This window comes from Mastomys coucha, unplaced genomic scaffold, assembly GCF_008632895.1.
Source record: "Mastomys coucha isolate ucsf_1 unplaced genomic scaffold, UCSF_Mcou_1 pScaffold23, whole genome shotgun sequence".
Taxonomy (NCBI): Eukaryota; Metazoa; Chordata; class Mammalia; order Rodentia; family Muridae; genus Mastomys; species Mastomys coucha.
In genome coordinates, this window is record NW_022196906.1 from 89,682,128 (window position 1) to 89,704,519 (window position 22,392).

At 43.5% G+C, this 22,392-nt stretch overlaps 1 protein-coding gene across 2 annotated transcripts in view; it reads left to right on the forward strand.

The window, feature by feature from the left end:
- The window catches only part of Gk5 (glycerol kinase 5), a 66,469-nt gene that overhangs the window by 42,380 nt on the left and 1,697 nt on the right, over window positions 1-22,392 (forward strand). For both annotated transcript variants that reach the window (XM_031344433.1, XM_031344434.1), the window contains 4 exons: window positions 10,963-11,057; window positions 14,991-15,094; window positions 16,840-16,899; window positions 18,388-18,521. In XM_031344433.1, coding sequence (XP_031200293.1) covers window positions 10,963-11,057; window positions 14,991-15,094; window positions 16,840-16,899; window positions 18,388-18,521 — 393 coding nt within the window. The remainder of the gene's footprint in view (window positions 1-10,962; window positions 11,058-14,990; window positions 15,095-16,839; window positions 16,900-18,387; window positions 18,522-22,392) is intronic.

Genomic DNA, 22,392 nt, shown 5'->3' on the forward strand with positions numbered 1-22,392 from the left:
GGGCATAGAACCTTCACAGGGCCAAGGGCCTCTCCTCCCATTGATGACTGACTAGACCATCCTCTGCTGTACATATGCTGCTGGAGCCATGAGTCCCACTATGTGTACTCTTTGGTTGGTGTTTTAGTCCCTGGGAGCTCTAAGGGTACCGGATAGTTCATATTGTTGTTCCTCCTAAGGGACTGCAAACCCTTCAACTCCATGGGTCCTTTCTCTGGGTCCTTTCTCTAGCTCCTGCATTGGGGACCCTGTACTCAGTCCAATGGATGGCTGTGAACCTCTACTTCTGTACTAGTGGGGTACTGTCAGAGCCTCTCAGGAGACAGCTATATCAGGCTCCTGTCAGCCAGCACTTGCTGGCATTCACAATAGTGTCTGGATTTGATGGTTGGATATGGGAAGGATTCCCAGGTGGAGTGGTCTCTGGATTGTCCTTCCTTCAGTCTCTGCTCCATATTTAGTCTCTGCAACTCCTTCCATGGGTATTTTGTTCCCCCTTCTAAGAAGGATTGAAGTATCCACACTTTGGTCTTCCTTCTTCTTTTGTTTCTTGTGGTTTGTGGTTTGTATTTTGTGTATTCTGATCTTCTGGGCTAATATCCACTTATCAGAGAGTGCATACCATGTGTGTTTCTTTTGTGACTGGGTTACCTCACTCAGGATGATTTTCTCCAGATCTATCTATTTTCCTAAGAATTTCATAAATTCATTATTTTTAATAGCTGAGTAGTACTCCATTGTGTAGATGTACCACATTTTCTGTATCCATTCCTCTGTTGAGGGACATCTGGGTTGTTTCCAGTTTCTGGCTATTATAAATAAGGCTGCTATGAACATAGTGGAGCATGTGTCCTTATTACATATTGGAGCATCTTCTGGGTATATGCCCAGGAGTCGTATAGCTGGGTCCTCAGGTAGTACTATATCCAGTTTTCTGAGGAACCGCCAAACTGATTTCCAGAGGAGTTGTATCAACTTGCAATCTCACCAGCAATGAAGGCGTGTTCCTCTTTCTCCACAACCTCTCCAGCATCTGCTGTCACCTGAGTTTTTTATCCTAGCCATTCTGACTGGTGTGAGGTGGAATCTCAGGGTTGTTTTGATTTGCATTTCCCTGATGACTAAGGATGTTGAACATTTCTCTAGGTGCTTCCCAGCCATTCAGTATTCGTCAGTTGAGAATTCTTTGTTTAGCTCTGTACCCTAATTTTTAATGGTGTTATTTGGCTCTCTGGAGTCTGACTTCTTGAGTTCTTTGTATATATTGGATATTAGCCCTCTATCAGATATAGGATTGGTAAAGATCTTTTCCCAATCTATTGGTTGGCTTTTTGTCCTATTGACAGTGTCCTTTGCCTTATATAAGCTTCGCAATTTTATGAAGTCCCATTTGTCAGTTCTTGATCTTAGAGCATAAGCTATTGGTGTTCTGTTCAGGAAAATTTCCCCTGTGCCCACATGCTCGAGGCCCTTCCCCACTTTCTTTTCTATAAGTTTCAGTGTATCTGGTTTTATGTGGAGGTCCTTGACCCACTTGGACTTGAGCTTTGTACAAGGAGATAAGAATGGATCGATTTGCATTCTTCTACATGCTAACTGCCAGTTGAGCCAGCACCATTTGTTGAAAATGCTGACTTTTTTCCACTGGATGGTTTTAGCTCCTTTCCTAATTCTTTATCTCCCTGCTCTGGATAATTCCAGGTGCTTCTGGCTGTTCTCCTACATCCACAATAAAAACCTTCCCCCTAGCCGTACAAAAAGAAAGTCTGGGAACAGGAGACATGGCTCAGTGACTAAGAACACTAGCTGCAAGGTTAAAAAATACTTTTGAAGTTTTACAAAACTTGGTGCTTCACGCTTTTAATTCCAGCACTTGGGAGGCATAGACAGGCAGATCTCTCTGACAGTTTGAGGCCAGCCTAGTCTAAGGTGTTGAGTTCCAGGACAGCCAGGGGTACATGGAGACATTCTTTGTAAAAATAAAAACAAAACAAAATAATCAACAAAAAACCCACCACCACCAAAACCCTTCTATCAGAAATAAAAATAATATAGTTAATATAGTTTACATAGTTCTTCTCTTTTTAGTTAATGCTTTTCAGTTTTCCCCCATAGAGATAGGAAGAAAAACCCAGACTACTGAATTTCACATTCATTGAATTCCAAGTTCCATATGACACCACATTGCCTGTTACAGAACGTTTGCTGGTCAGCTGGACTGGGGCTGTTCCTGGCCGAGAGAAAGCCTCTCACAGAGAGCTGACCTTGAAAGGCCCCAGGCTGCCTTGCTCAGATTGGAGGCAAGCCCTGCCTGAGGCCATTTTCTGCCTGTGCAGAAAATGCAACAATTGTTTCAACTAGAGGAGGCAGTCTGTAGAAGATTTACCTTTCCGTTTCAGTCCCTCTGAAGCTAATTCTTGCTCCCTTTGCCTGAAATCTACATAAAAATAAAGATTTATTTGAATGTATGAACTTATGAGTAAATTTAAAAAAAAAATCCTCAACTGTATTCTGGAAACAGACTTCTCAGACTGGGGAGGCTACCCTCCTCCCAGGCTGTAACCAGGCCACAGACCTTTACTGCCTCGTCCCACCTTCCCCGGTTAAATAGGAGGGAAAACTCAGATCAGGTGATGAAGGTCTCCGAGGTCGGTCTTCAAACTGGGTGTGATCACGTACATTCACTTCCTTTTCACGGATCTCCACAAGCCTTTCTGTACTTTGAGCTTTGCCCCCCTTCTTCAGGGTCTTTATTATCTCAGTCTCAGGAACATTTCACATCAGTAAACTTTTTTTTTGGGGGGGGGACGGTTTCAAGACAGGGTTTCTCTGTATAGCCCTGGCTGTCCTGGAGCTCATTCTGTAGACCAGGCTGGCCTCGAACTCAGAGTGGTAAACTTTATTATTCAGTTCGAAGTGAGTGGTCAGGATGTGCCTGGAACTGCATGTTGGTTGGCACAGGTGACACTCCTGCCCTCTTGGAAGTCCCAATCTCCAAGAAAGACATGCATTAACTGTCTGGAATAGTAACGAGGGTGCACCGGTGTGAGTCTTTAGGCATAGCTACGGAGACAGGAGACTTGCTTTACCCTAGAAGTTCTTCAAGGTTAGCCTAGGTAACATAGCAGTACCTTGTCCTAAGAAAGTCTAAGCCCATCACATCAGCTCCCCAGAGGACTCACTGCCCTGTGCTATGTAATGAACACCAGGACTGACAGCGTGTGTGTGTGTGTGTGTGTGTGTGTGTGTGTGTGTGTGTGTGTTTCCTGGTGAGAGCCCGTCAATGACAACAATGGGTAAATAATTAGAAGGGCTGAGGATATTATAGTAGCGCTTTAGAGTGTCCCAGACATGTTTAAGGCTCTGAGGTTAACCTGCAATACTTACCTTCATTCCTAAGTATTTACAAGTATTTATTTTAAGCCGGGCAGTGGTGGCGCATGCCTTTAATCCCAGCACTTGGGAGGCAGAGGCAGGCGGATTTCTGAGGCCAGCCTGGTCTACAGAGTGAGTTGTAGGACAGCCAGGGCTACACAGAGAAACCCTGTCTCGAAAAATAACAAACAAATGTAACACCCCGTGAGACCCTCAGAGAGTCTTAGCTTAGACGCGCTACCCCACAAACCACAGATTGACATAGATAGCTGCAATAACATGAGGTTTATTGATCCAACGTGTGTGGCCAATGCACGTGGGGTTGCTCATCCTGGTAGGAAGAGGCAACAAAGAATATACTTTATACTTTACAGAGCCAGCAGAGCTAGTTGGCTTATTCTGATTGGTTCATTATCAAACAAAGGATCTCTTCAGGCATTGGCTGGCTTGCTCATGGGGGCTGTTCTTGGCTTCATTGCCCCCTTACCTAACTCCTGTACCTGGAAGGCCCCTGGAACAGGTCGTGCTGGAAAGTCCTGGAATTTTTGTAAGGTCGGGGTGTTCTTGGACCCCAGTACAGGGAAGGGTAGAACATCTAATCTTGTTCTTACAGATTATTGTTCTGGTCAGCTTTTAGTTCAGCCCAGCCCTCCTGACCTTAAAAACCTTTCTTATACAAGCAGATGTCTCTACTATAGGTAATTTTGGCTTATTATTTCTTTCTCAAAAGTCTTGGTTTTACCTTTATATCTACATTCCCAGAACCTTGTTCCTACAGCCTTGTTTTTTTCACTTTATTACTTCACAAACAAACCAAAAAAAGTGACTAGGCTGGCCTGCTCTCAGGAGGCAGGTACAGCTCTTGAGTTCTAGGACAGCCACGGCTACACAGAAAAACTGTCTCAGACTCCAAGTGGTTGGGCTCGATGCCGAATAATGGATTAGGATGCTGGCTCAGGTGGGGAGGCCTTGAGCTGAGGAGTGGTCTACACACTGAGGACCAGTGTGGAAGGACAGCAGGGGAAATCGTGTCTGAATGCAGCGGTGGCGGTTCTCAGCTTTGCTACCCTCAGCTGACAAAGGTCAGCGGACATCTTTCTTAGTAGAATCACTTTTTTTTGTTGTTGTTTTTTTGTTTTTTTGAGACAGGGTTTCTCCGTGTAGCCCTGGCTATCCTGGAACTCACTCTGTAGACCAGGCTGGCCTCGAGCTCAGAAATCCACCTGCCTCTGCCTCTCTCTGCCTCCCAAGTGCTGGGATGAGAGGTGTGGGTCACCAGTACCCGGCTAGTCAGATCACTTTTAATTGCTAGTCCTGGTTGTGTCTACCTGCCCCAAGCAATCCCCATTAGACTCCTTTGTAAGCACACATTCCAAGCTGTTTACTTGAAGTGCATGGCTCCCGCTCCCTGGCTCCTTCCCAAGAGAGATGAAGCGTGCCTTATTAGAGGAGTCGATTTTTTTTTGTATGCCTGTGATCTCAGCACATGAGAAGGTGAGGAGGGGTTGCTGTGAGTTCCAGGTCAGCCTGACTCCCGGGGACACTGTCCTCTAGCTGGGTTTCTGTTGCTGTGATAAAACATGGACCAAAACCAGCCTATAGGGTTAACCGGGCTTACACATCAGATCACAGTCAGTCGTTGAGGGGAGGTAGGGACCATGGAGGAAAACTGCTTGCTCCCCACGGTTCCCTCAGCTTACCTGCTTATACAGCCCAGGATCCCACCCACATGTGTTGGGCCTAGCTGCATCAAGAAATTATCCCCACAGACAAGCCTCATGGAGGCTGGTCTTAAATTGAGGTTCCCAACTCAGATAATTCTAGTTGTGTCAAGTTGACAAAAACCAACTAGCAGAGAGATACCCTGACTAAAAATAAATTGTTGCCGGGCAGTGGTGGCACTCGCCTTTAATCCCAACACTTGGGAGGCAGAGGCAGGTGGATTTCTGAGTTCAAGGCCAGCCTGGTCTACAGAGTGAGTTCCAGGACAGCCAGGGCTATGCAGAAAAATCCTGTCTCGAAAAACCAAAAAAAAAAAAAAAAACCCTGTCTTGAAAAAAACCAAAATAAATAAATAAATAAATTGTTAACCTTTTTATTTATTTACTTTTTATGTAACTTGTGCGGCTTTGGCTAGCCTGGAATTTATTATATAGCCTATGATTCCTGGGATTACAGTCAAGCACCACCATGCCTGGATTATTTTACTGTTTGAATGTGGAGCATTATCATGGTTTCCCCCCCAACAGAGTCATGTAAGCAGGTCTGCCAAGAGGAGTTGACGCTGTCTCCCCATGCCTTGTGATGATGACTTCACAACCCCCCAATCCTCTCTACCCCCCCCCCCCATGTCATACTTGGACCCAGGCAACTCCTACTCACCTCACCACATTGCTGGGCTCCTTATTTTATAAACTTGCATGTCAGTTTGTAACAAATGTTCTTAACGCTCTCCCATTGGAGACTGAGGGGGAGAGGCAGTTGGTTTGGTTTCTCTTCTGCTGTTTAGTGGGACTGGCTGTAGAATTCTGGAACAATAGTCTTTTTTTTCTTTCGTAATTTAAATGATGTGGTTCTGGGCTAGAGTGTAGCTGAACCAGAAGGGAGAGCTGGCACCAGATCCTGGGCTTAACTTTGCAGTACTGCAAAGACAGATTAGATAGATAGATAGATAGATAGATAGATAGATAGATAGATAGATAGATAGTAGGTAGATAGATATACATACATATATACATACATACATACATATACATACATACATGGATGGATGGATGCAAATAAAAGATAAAATGTGGCATAGTTCTGTTACCTTTTGGCTTCAGAGTTGCTGGTGAGAACTGCCCAGGCCACCATCACTGAAGTGTTTGTTCCTCAATACATAGTGTGGCTGTGGTTTATAACAGACTGTCCTAGAACTGCCCAGGTAGTAGAGGATGACCTTGAACTTCTGATCGTCTGTCTCCATCTCCCAAATGCTGGGATTACAAGCCTGCACCACCATGCCTGGATTATGTGGTGCTGGGATAGAATCCAGGGCTTCAGGAGTGCTGGTGAGCTTAGGAGTGCTGGCAAGCTCGCTACCAGCTGAGCCACAGTTGCATGCTCCCAATTTTGTTTTTCCTTTACCTTTAGTTTTTGGGTTTTAGCTCTGTTATGGTGTGTCTAAGCATATATTTTTGTTGCGATTCTTTTTTATTTGCTTAGAGCATCTCCACCTCCACTCCTCCCTCCGTTCTTTCCTCCCTTCTGCCCTTCCTCCCTCCCACCCTCCCTGCCTTCCACTCTCCTTCCTGAAGCAGGTGTGAGTCCATAGCTCAACATGCGGCCTTCTTTCTGTCTCAGCCTCTCTGCTGCCGAGATCGAACGCATGCACCATAATACTCAGGGTAGTGCTATTTGTTGGTCATTTTTGACCAGGACATCAGTTATAGAAGCTTGGGGGTAGTTGGACAATAGAGTGTTTTCCTAGTAGTAAGGTTCTTGATTAGACCCACAACTCCTCAAAAACGTCATAAAGATCGCATGCATTAGCAAGGCATGGTAGCCTGGTAGCTGTACCAGTTAATCCTGATTCTTGGGAGGTCAAGGCCATCCCTGACTACAGTGGGTTAGAGACTAGCTTAGGCTACGTGAAGCCCCATCTATAAATATAAAGAAGCCCCTGTCTGGAAGCGGTGCTGTGTGTGTTTCAGTTCATGTGTTGAGACCTGTAACATTTGCACCAGGGACACATATCTGTCATCTCAAACACTTAGCACTTATGGTCCAGCTTCTGCACTGTGACCCTGGTACAGTTTTCTGCACTTACCCTACTTAGCAATAGCTTTTGATTTGGGAGTGCTGGGGGTCCAGCCCAGGGCCTTGTACATGATTCCAGGAACCCCTTGAATGGATTGGGTTTTTTTCTTTTACTGTTGGAGTCTATAGTAATTTATTTTTCAAGGAGTAGTTTCTCTGATACTTACTCTGCTTCTGTGGCTCAAATGAGAGCGACCCTGCCGTCTTATTTTCCCATAGCCCTGGGAGCTCTGTCTCTTGTCTGCTTCTTCAGTCCTTTTCCTCGTGCCCAGGGTAACTTCTGGCACGCTTTCTCTCCTCTCCTCTGTCGTCTCCATCTTGTTTTGAGCCAATCCAAATGAGTTCATATTTTTATTACATCTTTTGTTTCTGAAATTATCATTTGGCTGTTCTTCATATCTTCTATTTTCTTTCTTTTTCTTAATTGAGAAAGAATATATTAAATATTTATTTTAATTTTTTGCACATGCTTGCACCGTATATGTACTTGGGCCCTCAGTGGACAGAAAAAGGCATCAGAGCCCATTGAACTGGAATTATAGCCAGTTAGTTGGGTGCTGTCATGTGGGAGCTGGGAATTGAACCTGAGTCCCCCAGAAAGGCAGCTAGTGCTTTGTTTTTTGTTTTGTTTTTTGAGACAGGGTTTCTTTTTCTAATGGTAGCTGTCCTGGAACTCCCTTTGTAAGCCAGGCTGACTTCTAATTCAAAAAGCTCTGCCTGCCTCTGTCTCAGGAGTGAGAGAGAGCGAGGGAGCACGGAAGGGAGAGGACACTGGGTTTAAAGGCACTTCTGGCCACATCCAGTGCTCTGTTCCTCCCTTCTGCTCCTTTGCTAGGTTTCCTGCCTTTGGTTTTAAGTCTGTTTCCCAGACTATGGCCATCGAAGTTGTCTTCAAGTTTTTCTTAATGTCTGAGGCATCTTCTTGGGCTTTATTATCTATTCTCTTGCAAAGGATTAAGACAATTAACCAATTTTAAGATGTTTCTGACATTAGGCTATTTATGAGACTCATGTTTAAATCCAGTAGGGAGTTTGGATAGTGTATATTAATGTCTCATTTATTTATTTTCTGCTTACGAATGCTTTGCCTGTGTCCACGGAGGTCAGAAGAGGGTGTCAGATCCCTTAGAGCTCGAATGGGAACTGAGCCCGGGTCATCTGCAAGAGCAAAAAGTGCTTTCAGCCACGGAGCCATCCCTGCAGCCCCGTAGTTGTTCTTGTAGACAGTAGGTTAGGGTGGGCTGACACTGCCCTTGGGCTGTTTCCATTGTCCTGTTTTCCAAGCATTTGCTCTGCTGTTTGGCTCTGTTGCTCAGCAGTGCCGCCTGGCGGCCAGTCTTGGGAGTGTTCTGCCTAGAGGGTCGTTCTCAGTGACTGGTTTATTATCTGTGGTCACATCTTCTTGGCTTGGGCAGCCTTTGAAAAAGATCCTCACAACGTAATTATCTTGAATGCCGTTTTTTCAGTAGTCTCCCTGCGCCCTGGTGTCCTGGCTACACAGTGTGCTTTAGTCTCCCTCTGCTGAACTCATTCCCTCATGACTTCTGTCTGTACAGCAAGGGATGAGGGAAAGAGGGAGGGAAGGGAGGAAGAAAGGCAAGGGAGAAAGGGAGGAAGGGAGGGGAAGCTTTTTCTGTGTGCCCTTGACCTGACATTGTTTTTCCCCCCACTGTTTTTCCCTTTGAAATTTTGAAAATATTGAAACTATTTTTTCTCTTGTAATATGTCTTGATTGCAGTTACCCCTTGAGTGAAAACACTGAGGACATGAGCGCTCCTAGGTATGGGTTGAGAAGATTTATTGTAGATAAACGGTAGAGTGCAGCCAGAGGCATCTGAAAGGGTCCAGATTGAACCAGGCCTTGAGAGGGGAGAGGTGGGGGGAGGAGATGGAGAGAAGAGGGGGCCGGAGCAGGACTGGAGCCACAGAGCTTGGGGCCTGGAGACTGTGCAGCCAAGATAGCTGGGGAAGAGCAGTGACACCAGAGGCTAGGGAGCTCAGGGTAGGAGTGGAAAGTGCTGAGGTGCCAGGACTCTGTCACAGGGAGGGACTGAGGGAGGCTGGCAGCCAGAGTCCTCAGCCATCTGTCCGGATTTAAGGCTTGGAACCTCTCCCTTTACACCTTTTTTCCTTCTCTCCTCCTGTCCTTTCCACCCCCTTTCTATCTCTCCTTAGAAAACAAACACTCAGCAGCAGGGCAGTGGTGGCTCACACCTTTAATCTCAGCGCTTGGGAAGCAGAGGCCAGTTTCCTCTACAGGTGGAGTTCCAGGACAGCTAGGACGACAACCTGGTCTTAAAAAAAACAAACAAACAAAAAATTTAAAAAAAAAATTTTTTTTTAAAGTAAAGAAAAAAGAAAATTCTAAGAGATAATAAAATAGGCCAGGTGGTGGTAGAGCAACCTTTAATCCCAGAACTTGGGAGGCAGAGGCAGGTGGGCAGGTGGATTTCTGAGTTCGAGGCCAGCCTGGTCTACAGAAGTGAGTTCCAGACAGGGCTACACAGAGAAACCCTGTCTCAAAAAACCAAAAATAAAATAAAATATAGGATAAAGCAAAAGTTTCCATATTAAAATTGGACAAGACAGACAGAAGGAATAATCTAAGAGAAGGCACAAAAATCAGAAAAGAAACCCGGGGGTGGGGGTGGGAGTGGGATCAGAAACCCACTTGTTTCTGGGCACTCAGGAATCCCATTAAAAACACTAAACTGGAAGCTGGAATTAATGGACTCAGCTAGATGTCTAGCTTTGATCTTGGATGTCTTATCTTGATTATAAAAATTAAACATGATTTTTATTTTTGATTTGGATACAAGTCGTTTGTAGCCCAGATTATCCTCAAAGTTGAAGCTGGCCTTGAACTCCTGAGTCCCTTGTCTTTACCTCCTAAATGCTAGGACTATGGGCATGCATCACTATGCCCAGCTACTAGGTATGCATTTCTTCTACTTATTTATTTATTGTATGTGTGCAAAGAATGCTCGTATGGCACAGTGTATGGTGGAAGTTAGAGGATACATTGAGAGAATTAGTTCTTTTACTGAGTAGGTTTTGAGATGAAACTCACGTCATTAGACTTAGTAGCAAGTGCCTTTATGTTGAAGGCTATTTGGTCGCAAGGTGAACCCTGAGAATGTTACTTACTGGGAAAAACTGTTTCTAGTTGGGGAATGACTCAGCCCTTAGTATACACCTTCAATCCCAAACAGTGAAGGTAAAGTTAGTTTGTAGAAGAAAGTACCCATCTTTGAAAGTGATGTCAAATTGAGTGACAGACAAAGTGATGAGTCAGAGAAAGATTTGGCAGAATAGGATCCGCCCAACTCACGAGAAGAGAGGCGAAAGGGAAGCTCCTTAAGGGAGGAGCAGTGCGGAGAGAAGAGGAGCCAGTTTTTCCAGGAGAGTTACAGAGTCAGGTTGAAGAGAGAATAAGCTAAACACAACAGCAGGAACAAAAACAAACAAACAAAAACAAAAACAAAAAAGACAAAATGGCACAAATGGATTCTTCTTCAACTTATCCAGATATCTTTAAAGAATAAGGCCTGCTACGTGTAGAACTTATCAAAGGGGACCTTCAGGGCGGTCTCCCTTGTCCAAACCTTTGCTCTAAGCCCTTGCACAGTCAGGACAGAATGCCTGTTTTAAATGAAGAGCCCTTTACCCTCCTGAATGTGTGGGGACCCTCTGTATCCTGGCTATGTGCCGTGACTCTGTTGGTCCCCTCCCCCAGCCCCTGCTTTTGGTTTAGGGTTTTGTGGTTGTTCTGTGTTTGTTTTGCAGAGCTCTTCACAGATGCTGCTGAGACTGAAAAAATGGCCCTGAGCCTGGAAGATTCTGAAGGGGTTTATTTTGTTCCATCTTTTAGTGGACTACAGGTATTCTTTTAAAAAGTTAATGGCATTTAATAAACAGTTCCTCCTCCAGCCGCATCCCAGATTATGTGGCTGTGACTCTTTTTTTTTTTTTTAAGATTTATTTATTTTATGTGTATGAATACACTGTAGCTGTACAGATGGCCGTGAGCCATCATGTTATTGCTGGGAATTGAACTCAGGACAGCCCCGTTCAATCCGCACCAGAATTCAATTCAGTCGCACCAGAAGAGGGCGTCAGATCTCATTATGGGTGGTTGTGAGCCACCATGTGGTTGCTGGGATCCGAACTCAGGACCTCCGGAAGAGCAGTCAGTGCTCTTACCCGCTGAGCCATCTCACCAGCCCGTGGCTGTGACTCTTAACCTTGGCGACATTATCACTGTGGGACTTAAAATTTAGCAGGTTTGTCATAGAACTTTTAATATGAGCAAGGCTTGTGTTATAAGACAGGCACTTCCAAGTTGTTGAACAGTGTGTATCAGCGAATAGGCATTCTTTACTTAGGGAATGTATACCACTAAGAACTAGAAAAAAGGATGTCACTGGCCATGGTTGCCCATGCCTTTAATCCCAGCACCAGCACTTTGGAGGTAGAGGCAGGAAGATCTCTGTAGATTCAAGGCCAATGTATATATTCTGAAGTGTATCTATAGGTGTCATTAGCTTTTTTCAAAACTCAACCCTTCCTTTCACTACTATGATAGAATACTGGTTACTTTTCCTGATCAAAAAGTAAGCTTGCTAAGCAGCCCGATCTTGAAGTGCGTAAGTTAGTGTTCTTTAATCAATAGAGTTGTGCTTGCCTCTGCTCTGACTTAGAATGCTGTCACAAAGACCTAGGAAGAGTTTTCAGGCATAGAGTTGAGAACACCATTAATCTGGGTGAAATCCTCTGCTAGTGGAGAGAAGGCTCTGTGGCTTTGTCTCCTTTGCTGCCCTTCCAGAGGACGCAGGCTTGATTCCCAACATCCGTGGTGGGCCGTTCATAACCACCTAGGACTCCAGCTCCAAGGGATAGAATGCCCTCTTTTGGCGTCTGTAAAAGTTAGGTCTGGAGGAACCCAGTTCCGTGCTCCCAGAAAATAAGACTCCGAGTCAAAATATATTTACAAATACCTTGGTCATATAGCTAGGCTCTTCTCTTACTGGCTCATAACTTAAAAATAACCCACTTCTTTTTTTTTTTTTTTAAAGATTTATTTTTATTTATTTTATGTGTCTGAGTACACTGTAGCATGATACTGTCCGCTATCATGTTTGTGGCTACTGGGAATTGAACTCAGGACCTCTGCTGGGCCTGCTCGCTCCTCCCCACTCGCTCTGGTGTAATTCACTGTGGCTGTCTTCAGAAGAGAGTTTCAGATCTCATTACGGGTAGTTGTGAGCCACTGTGTGGTTGCTGGGATCCGAACTCAGGACCTTCAGAAGAGCAGTCGGTGCTCTTACCCGCTGAGCCATCTCGCCAGCCCTAACCCACTTATTCTAATCTACATTCTGCCATGTCGCTTGTTGCCTGTGCTCAGGTACTATGTGTCTTCCTGGGTACATCTCCTGCCTGGCACTATCCCAGAATCCTTTCTGCCTCCTGGATGTTCCTCCTCCTATTTCCTGCCTAAGCTATAGGCCATCAGATTTTTACTGATGGGTGCCACATCCATACAGATACAAGAAATTCTTCCTACAGGCTTTCGTGGATACCTGTGGACAGACAGACACATTCAATATAAGTAAAAGTATTATATTTAAAAAAATACTTCTTAAAAATAAAAACACCCATCTTGTAAATAATTCTTTTTCATGGCTGGCAGGGGGCTGGGGGGTGGAGGGAGAGGAGTAGAATGTAGCTCTATTGATGTGGCACTTGTCTAGGATGCATTAAAAACCTACATTTATCTCCAGTATTGCAAAAACCAGGGTATGGTGGTGCATCCTTGTAGGGTTGAGAGCTCAAGGTCATCCTTGACTACATAGAGAATTGGAGGCCAGCTTGTGCTATATGGGACCCTGTCTTTAAAAAAAAGAAAAGAAAAGAAGGAAAATATTCACCACCACTGTCCCATTTGTCCCATACTTAGATAAAATCTGGAATTATAGAGTTTGCTAATATAGAAACTAGTGGGAGAAAATCAATAGCATATCATATTGACACATCAAGGTTTTAAGATAGCCGTATTGTTTAATCTACGTGGTATATGACAGAGTTTTCAGGGGAGATCCAACACACACATACATGTTCACAACAGAAAGGGAACCAACCAAAAGCCCACTGTTTAGTAACAACACAGTGCAGAACTTGGTGAACCAGTGTGTTTTATTGGGGTTATTAACGGTAGTACAGGCATTTAGCAAAGGCAAGGATAACTCAAAACCAAAATGGCCCTATAAAGCAGCTATCACCACAAAGGTGACTCCTTAAAGTCTGGGAGACCTGAGCAAGACCTGGAGTCTCCTCCTTTAGGAGCTCTTTCCTCCTTGGAGACTTGCAAATTTCTTTTTTGTTTGTTTTTTGTTTTTGTTTTGTTTTGATTTTTTGAGTCGAGGTTTCTCTGTATAGCCCTGGCTCTCTTAGAACTCACTCTGGAGACCAGGCTGGCCTCGAACTCAGAAATCTACCTGCCTCTGCCTCCCAAGTGCTGGGATTAAAGGCGTGTGCCACTACAGCCCAGCTAGACTTGCAAATTTCTACTCTTCAGGCAGGCAACCTTTCATGAGCTCGCTGCCTTCCCTCCTAGAGGGAATGTTTCAGTTTAAAGGAAACTGCTGTGCAACAATGTAACATTGCCCTGTTTGCTGTGTGGTAAGGAGCTCATGAGGGTCTTCTGAGATTGAGTTAACACATCAAGACTGGAAAAAAAAAAATACGTGCTCGGGGATTTTATAGTGACTGTGTTGACAATTCTCTTTAGCTTCTTATCACCTCACACACCTCCAAAATGATACAAAGTATATAATTTAAAAGAGGCGAGGGTGAAGATTCAGTTTGCTGCTCTTCTAGAGGTTCAGTGTTTGCTTCCCAGTTCTCAATGGTCTGTACTGTGACCCTATGTGTAATGCTTCAGGGGATCTAGTGCCCCCTTCTGGATTTCACAGGTATATACTCACATGAGGCATACACCTACAAGAACGTGGGCTGTAAATAAAAATTAAACAAACAACATTTTAAAAATTTCAGTGTGATGGCTAAAGCCTGAGGTGAAAACAGGGTCAGGGGTTCGAGGCTGGCTTTGAATCGTGAATTCAAGACCAGGTATGAAAACCCTATCAAAAGGCAATGGCTGAGTATGCTGGCACACATCTTTAATCCTAGCTTTGGAAGCCAGGAGGAAGGCTAACTTCTGTATGTGTGAGGACAGCCTGGTCTATCTAATGAGTTCTAGACCAGTGAGTTTGAGGACAGCCTGGTCTATCTAATGAGTTCTAGACCAGTGAGTTTGAGGACAGCCTGGTCTATCTAATGAGTTCTAGACCAGTGAGGCTACAGAGTAAGACCTTGTCTGGAAAAAAAAGTTATCTTTAGCCAGGCATGGCGTCACATGCTTTTGTAATCCCAGCACATGGGAGGTAGGAGGATCATCTCAAGTTTGAGGACATCCTAAGATACAAGAAACCTTGTCTCAAAAAAGGGGATGGGGCTGGAGAGATGGCTCAGTGGTTAAGAGCACTGACTACTCTTCCAAAGGTCCTGAGTTCAAATCCCAGCAACCACACGGTGGCTCACAACCATCTGTAATGAGATCTGACGCCCTCTTCTGGGATATCTGAAGATAGCTACAGTGTACTTACATATAATAAATAAATAAATCTTTTTTTAAAAAAAGTTATCTAACAACCAGCTCTTTGGACTGTAATTAAATTGTTTAAATAAGCATTCTGCTATCAAGCCTATAGATGTATTTTAGAACATAAGTGATGTTATTTTATCTCTTGCTTTAGGCTCCATTAAATGACCCCTGTGCCTGTGCCTCTTTTATGGGTTTGAAGCATTCCACTAGTAAATACCATCTCGTCCGAGCAATATTGGAGTCAATAGCTTTCAGGTAAAGCCTGTCAGGACTCCCCTTGTCGCCTTCAGACTTTGTCAGTTCCTTTATGGATTTGCTACCAAACTGAAATTTTCTGTTGGGCAGGATTATTATTATTATTATTATTATTATTATTATTATTATTATTATTGTAGAAGGGCTCTTTGAAAACATGTATATGTTCAGCCGGGCAGTGGTGGTGCACACCTTTAATCCCAGCACTTGGGAGGCAGAGGCAGGTGGATTTCTGAGTTGGAGGCCAGGTCTACAGAGTGAGTTCCAGGACAGCCAGGGCTACACAGAGAAACCCTGCCTCAAAAAGTCAAAAAAAAAATATGTATATGTTCTTAACTTCTGAGCCTTCTCTCTAGCCCTTGAAGGTTGGCTTGGTTTTGGTTTTGAGAGAGGGTATCATACTACTCCGGCTGGCCTGAAACTCAACTTTGTAGCCCAGGCTGGCTTCAAAATCATGGTGAATCTCTTGCTAAGCCTCCTAGTACTGAAATTGCAGGTGTGAGCGACTTAATTTGATAAAATGAAAGAGAAGATTCTCTTGCTTTTATTTCACGGTGTTTATTTTATTACTCATTATGTGTACGTGTGCTTGGGGAGGGATGTCTCTGCATCACTGTGCACGTGTGGGGCCAGAGGACAGCGTTGTAAACTCAGTTCACTCCTTTCACCATTCTGAGGGTTCTAGACATCTAACTGAGGCCTCCAGGCTTCGTGGTGATCACGGTTAACCCGCTGAGCCATCTTGAGAACCCTCTTAATTTTAATTAAACATCAGCCTTCAATTTAATGGGCATGTACATGTTTTAAATTTTTATTTTATTTAAAAATCTAAATTTTATTTTGTGTGCATCATGTCTTGCCTGCATCTATGACATACATACATTCCTGGTGCCTACAGGAGACAGAAGTGGGTGTTGGGTCCCCTGGAAACAGACTTACAGACTATTCCGAGCCTCTGTTTGGGTGCTGAGAATTGAACCCAGGTCTCTTCGAAGAGTAGCAAGTGCTACTGAGCCACCTCTCCAGTCTATGTCTATGGAGACTGGAAAGCTAGCTCAGTGGTTAGGAGCACTGGTTACTTTGCAGAGGATCCAGGTTTACTTCCCAACATCCATGTCTAACTCCAGTTCCAGGGGCTCTGGTGTCCTCTTCTGGCTCTCAGAGGCACTTCAGTCATGTGGTGCACGCGCGCGCGCGCGCGCACACACACACACACACACACACACACACACACACACACACACGCGCACACACACACACACACACACGCGCACACACACACACACACACACACACACACACACACACACACACACACACGCGCGCGCGCGCGCGCGCACCAAAGGCAAAACACCCATACACTTAGAATAAGTACATCTCCAGACATAACTTAATTGTATAAGGAACATGTATTGGCACTTTAACATTTGTTTGAGTATGTCACAGTAAAGGGTACTGATTAAATAGATAATAGCCACTTGAAATAGAATGACAATAAGTTAAACCTAATTATAAAATAAAAATTATACTATCATGCAGGAAGATGGAAAACACAAGGCCCCGAGCTTTTGTAGTTGAGCATAGGTTAGGTAATGTCCACTTGGCCAGTATTTCTTTAATAGTTTCTTTTGCATCTTTTATCAAGTCAAGTAAATACAAATAGTTCTTATTTTAAAAAAAAATTGGGCTGAAGTACAGAGTTATGGCCAGAATATGCTCTCAATGGTTATCTTGTCTTTGACCAGGAACAAACAGTTATATGATATGCTGCAGAGAGAAATCCAGATTCCGGTCACGAATATTCGGTACGTAAGCTTTGTTTCTGACAGGTCCAGTTAGGAGCTCCAGGTAAATCAGCCTGATAGGTTAGCTCAGTGATTGAACATTTCCCTGGGTTCAAGCCCTATGGCCACAAAACAACCAAACTAGAAATTAAGAGAAGAAGAAGAAGAAGAAGAAGAAGAAGAAGAAGAAGAAGAAGAAGAAGAAGAAGAAGAAGAAGAGGAGGAGGAAGTAGAGGAAGAGGAAGAGGAGGAGGAGGAGGAGGAGGGAGCTGTTACTTATTTTCATTTTTTCCATGACTTCCAAGGCTTATGTCTACCTCTTTGGCAATAAAATTGTTGGTCGTAGCAATTTGGAGAAGAAAGTGCTAGTTTTAGATTTATGAGAATCTAGCACAATGTGAAACTCCAGGGGACCTGGTCAAGTGTGTTTGCTATATACAAATCATTAACATTGCATTGCTGTGTGTAAAGCATCAGACGGTCTCCAGGGGATTTGGTCAAGTGTGTTTGCTATATACAACCCATTAACACTGCATTGCTGTGTGTAAAGCATCAGATGGTTTTAACTTCTTTTATATCCAAATGAGCTCTTCTGTTGGCTTTAGTTTATCTTGTCATAATCTTGAGCTAGTGACAAATCAAATGAGAGATGCCAAGACAGAGACCCGAATAAAAGAGCAGGATTTATCTGGGAGAAGGGGAGTTACTGTCTTCTACTGGATACCCACTGCTGAGCTCACCAGACTCCAACAGAAAGCTCAAAGCCATGACCACACCACTGGCCCTGGTTAAACTCAGTGGGTCACAAAACAAGATGTGAATAGACACAAACATGAAAAAAAAGATTTGCAGGGGAGGGATGGATAGACAGATTGTGGGGAGGTGGGAGATGGGGAGGGATGGACATAGTTAATAAGTAGATGTTGAAATTCTCAAAGAACAAACTAAATTAAGAATAAAAAGGAAAGTATTTCAAGATTACTCAGTAAGATCCTATAAACCAGTCCTGGTACCTATTCGCAGCACTTGGGAGGCAGGGGCAGGGGAATTGGAATCTATTCAACTAATGAGTCCAGGACAACCTGGGCTTCATGAGATCTTTGTGGTTTTGTTTCTTTTTTTTTTTTGGTTTTTCGAGACTGGGTTTCTCTGAGTAGCCCTGGCTGTCCTGGAACTCACTCTGTAGACCAGGCTGGCCTCGAACTCAGAAATCTGCCTGCCTCTGCCTCCCAAGTGCTGGGATTAAAGGCGTGCGCCACCACCGCCCGGCTGTGGTTTTGTTTCTGTTGTAAAGATCTTGTCATAAGTTCAGTGCCAATTGATATCATTTTGAAAGTAAAAATAAAAGCGTTGCTGGGTTGAGTGAGGCGGCAGCTTAGTGGTACAGGCCTGCTTAGCACCCCCAAAGCTCTGGTTCAACATCCAGCACTTTCCCCCCAAAAGCTAACTTCCTAAAGTCTAGTGTATGGTGGTCTAACAGTAACTCACCTCAAATCCTGCTTCCCACAGAGCAGATGGAGGTGTCTGTAACAACGCTTTCGTCATGCAGATGACTTCAGACCTGATTAACGAGAAGATAGACAAACCTGCCCATTTCGACATGTCCTGCTTGGGTGCAGCCTCTCTGGCTGGCCTTGCTGTGGGTATGTATGTGTGGACTTTATAAAAAGGAGCCCTTCCTTGTGAGCTCATCCTCAGTCACAAAATGGCAGAGAGCCTCTGGAAAGCTTGTGTCTACGTGGGTGTTCATACGTAGACTTCTGGCCCACCGGTGGCCCTCTGACCTCTGTTACAAGCCCAACCGCCATCATAAGTACAAGAAAGACTGTGAAGTAAGGGCATTGCAGCAACAGCTACTTCAGTCTCTAGCAAGGGATGGTCTGGCATGAACTGTCTCAGTTCAATCTTAAAGAAAAGAACTGTAAGACAGATGGTGTTCAGGGAGTCCATTGCAGAATGGAAACCTGCATAGTTACCCTTTGGAATGGATGCCATGAGGAAAACTGAGAATTCAGAGCCAGAGAGTGGGCTGAGGACCAAGAGTGAAAAATGACTAAGAAATGTTAGTGGTGAAAGCAAATTCTAGCCTACCCAGCCCAACAGGGTTCTCGCTAGATACAGGCCCGGGTTATGGGATATCCCCTGGGGGGTGAACCTGGAGGCCTGGAAGTTGACGCATAGTTGAGAAGAGAGCAGATGCATTGATGGGTTTGCCACTAGACCAGTCTTTTTTTAGAAATCAGCCCATTTAGAAAATTGCTGGTCAGTGATGGTGTACACCTTTAGTTCCAGCACTTGAGAGGCAGAGGCAGAGGCAGAGGCAGAGGCAGGTAGATCTCTGAGTTTGAGGCCAGCCTGGTCTACAGAGTGAGTTCCAGGACAGGGCTACACAGAGAAACCCTGTCTTGAAAAACCAAAAGGATTCCAGGACTATACAGAGAAACCCTGTCTCGAAAAACCAAAAAAGAAAAAAAAAAAAGAAAGAAAGAAATCAGCCATTCTTCTACTTACAGTGGCTGTTGAACACCTTCTACAAGATACTCACGGCTAGGAGTTATATAAGAGGTGAAAGCCGTAGTCCCTGGTCTCTGTGTGATCAAACAGATGCAAATGGTGGTCAGATCTGTGATAAACCCTCAAAAACCCATGGTGTGAAGCCACAAGGGTTCCAGAAGAGGCAATGGTGACCTAAGCTTCTAACAGAGCTGACTGGGGAGAGAAATGGGTGGGTCCAGGGTGGTAGAGGCTTTTCACATGCTTGCACATACATGTACACACACATACATGTGCACACATACAAGCATACCCAAATATACATACACACATATATATACATACACACCCAAATATACACACACACATACACACACACACACACGCACACCCAAATATATATATATATACACACACACACACAAGCACACTCAAATATACACACACAGACACACACACACACACTGTTCTGATTAACAATCACAGGCAGCTTATTCTGAGTTATTACACACTAGCTTGAGTTTTATATACTTCATTAAATCTATATTTACTCCCAAACCTTTGCTTCTCTCTTAGAAATGTGTGAATTATATGGATAGACTCTATGTTTTCTAAATTTACCTAGATTTACTGGATCTGTTCTACACATATTTAATAAAACAAAACATATAAAAAATGTTTACCTTAAATATAATTAAAAAATGAATTCCAGATAAAGTTTAATATATATGTGTGTGTGTGTGTATGTATGTATGTGTATACTTTTGTTTTGTTTATTTTTAAGATTTATTTATTTATTTTATGTATATGAGTACACTGTAGCTGTACAGATGGTTGTGAGCCTTCATGTGGCTGTTGAGAATTGAATTTAGGACCTCTGCTCACTCTGGTCAGCCCTACTCGCTCAGTCCCTGCTCACGCCAGCCCAAAGACTGATTGATTGATTGATTGATTGATTGATTTTTTTTAAAGATTTGTTTATTTCATGTATGTGGGTATACTGTCACTGTCTTCAGACACACCAGAAGAGGGCATCAGATGCCCATTACAGAGCCACCATGTGGTTGCTAGGAATTGAACTCAGGGCCTCTGGAACAACAGTCAGTGCTCTTAACCGTTGAGCCATCTCTCCAGCCCCAAAGATTTATTTATTATTATAAATAAGTACACTGTAGCTGTCTTCAGACACACCAGAAGAGGGCGTCAGATCTCATTACGGGTGGTTGTGAGCCACCATGTGGTTGCTGGGATTTGAACTCAGGACCTTCGGAAGAGCAGTCAGTGCTCTTACCCACTAAGCCATCTCACCAGCCCCTGTATTTACTTTTTAGGCATTCTTGCTATGTAAACTAGGCTGGCCTCCTAATCAAAATCCTCTTTTCTCAGCCTCTCAAGGGCTGGAATTACAGAAATAAGCTACCATACACAAAAACCATTTATTTTTAATTTTACTGATATAAACTGTTGTACACATGAAAACTATTAATAGTCATTTAAAAATGTAATTGAATTAATACTCTTAAGTATAGTGCAAATAACTAAATTCGTAAGTGAAAAAAAATTTTTTTTCTTATAAGGGACAATATTTAATTGGGGCTGGCTTAGCCGAGCGGTGGTGGCGCACGCCTTTAATCCCAGCACTTGGGAGGCAGAGGCAGGTGGATCTCCGAGTTCGAGGCCAGCCTGGTCTACAAAGTGAGTTCCAGGACAGCCAGGGATATAGAGAGAAACCCCGTCTCGAAAAAACAAAAAAACAAAACAAAAAAAAAAAAAAAATTGGGGCTGGCTTACAGGTTCAGAGGTTCAGTCCATTATCATCAAGGCAGGAGCATGGCAGCATCCAGGCAGGCATGGAGGATCTGAGAGTTCTACATCTTCATCTGATAAGTGAAAATTTTTAGAAAAAAGAATTTTATATTGGGTGGGGTATCAAATACCTGTCTGTGATTCCAGCTCAGAAGGTAGAGGCAGGAGGGTTAATAATTCCAGGCCAACCTAACAGCATGGATCCTGTGGGCACACACACACACACATACACACACACACACACACACACACACACAAATATGTGTGTAATATCTTGCTGTTGGTAAGAGAAAATATAATTTGTAAGAAATACTTGAGGTTGAGTCTGGTTCTGGGGAGGGGGTGAGGCATAGATATAGGTAAATCTCTTGAGTTTGAGGCCAGCCTGATCTACAGAGTGAATTCTAGGATAGCCAGGGCTACATGGAGAAATTCTGTCTGGAAAAACCAAACCAACCAACCAACCAACCAAATAAATAACTAGGTGTTTGACTAGTGAGCTTCCAGGCAAGCCGCCCTATCATTTGAGGTGTGATATAATTTCAAATGTGTTCTTTGCCCACTCTTTATTATGAATTAAAATTTGTCTTTCCAGAAAAGCAATATATGCTAGATTTTATTTTGAATTGGTATTTTAAAAACTTGTACAAAACAGTTTGAAAAAGAACTTTTTAGTGATCCTGTGTCACAAAATGAAGTTGAAGGAGGGTTGGAGATTGTGTGTGTATGTGTGTGTGTGTGTATCAGTGGCAGAACACTTGCCTGTTGTATTGTGAAGCTCTCTGTTCAACTCCAATATAACAAAAAAGTGTTATAAATGCTATTCAAAAATAAAACTAAGAGTTAAAAAGCAAAAAATAAAAATAAAATAAAATAGTTTTTTGAGACAGGGTTTCTTTGCATAGTCCTAGATGTCCTAGAACTCGATCTGTAGACCAAGCTGGCCTTGAACTCAAGAAATCCACCTGTTTGCCTCCGGAGTGCTGAGATTTAAGGTGTTGGCCACCACCACTCAGTGTGAGATCTTTTTTAAAATCCTAGTGTATCTGTTCCCTAGGGTATTTATTTGGTCATGTATATACTTTCAAAGCAACAAGTATTCTGGACGGCATTTTACCATTCTAATTGTTCTCCTTGCCACAACAGTCATAACACTGATGGATACATTTCAGGAACCTGTTATTTGCCTTAAATTTTGAGGATTTTTTTTTTTTT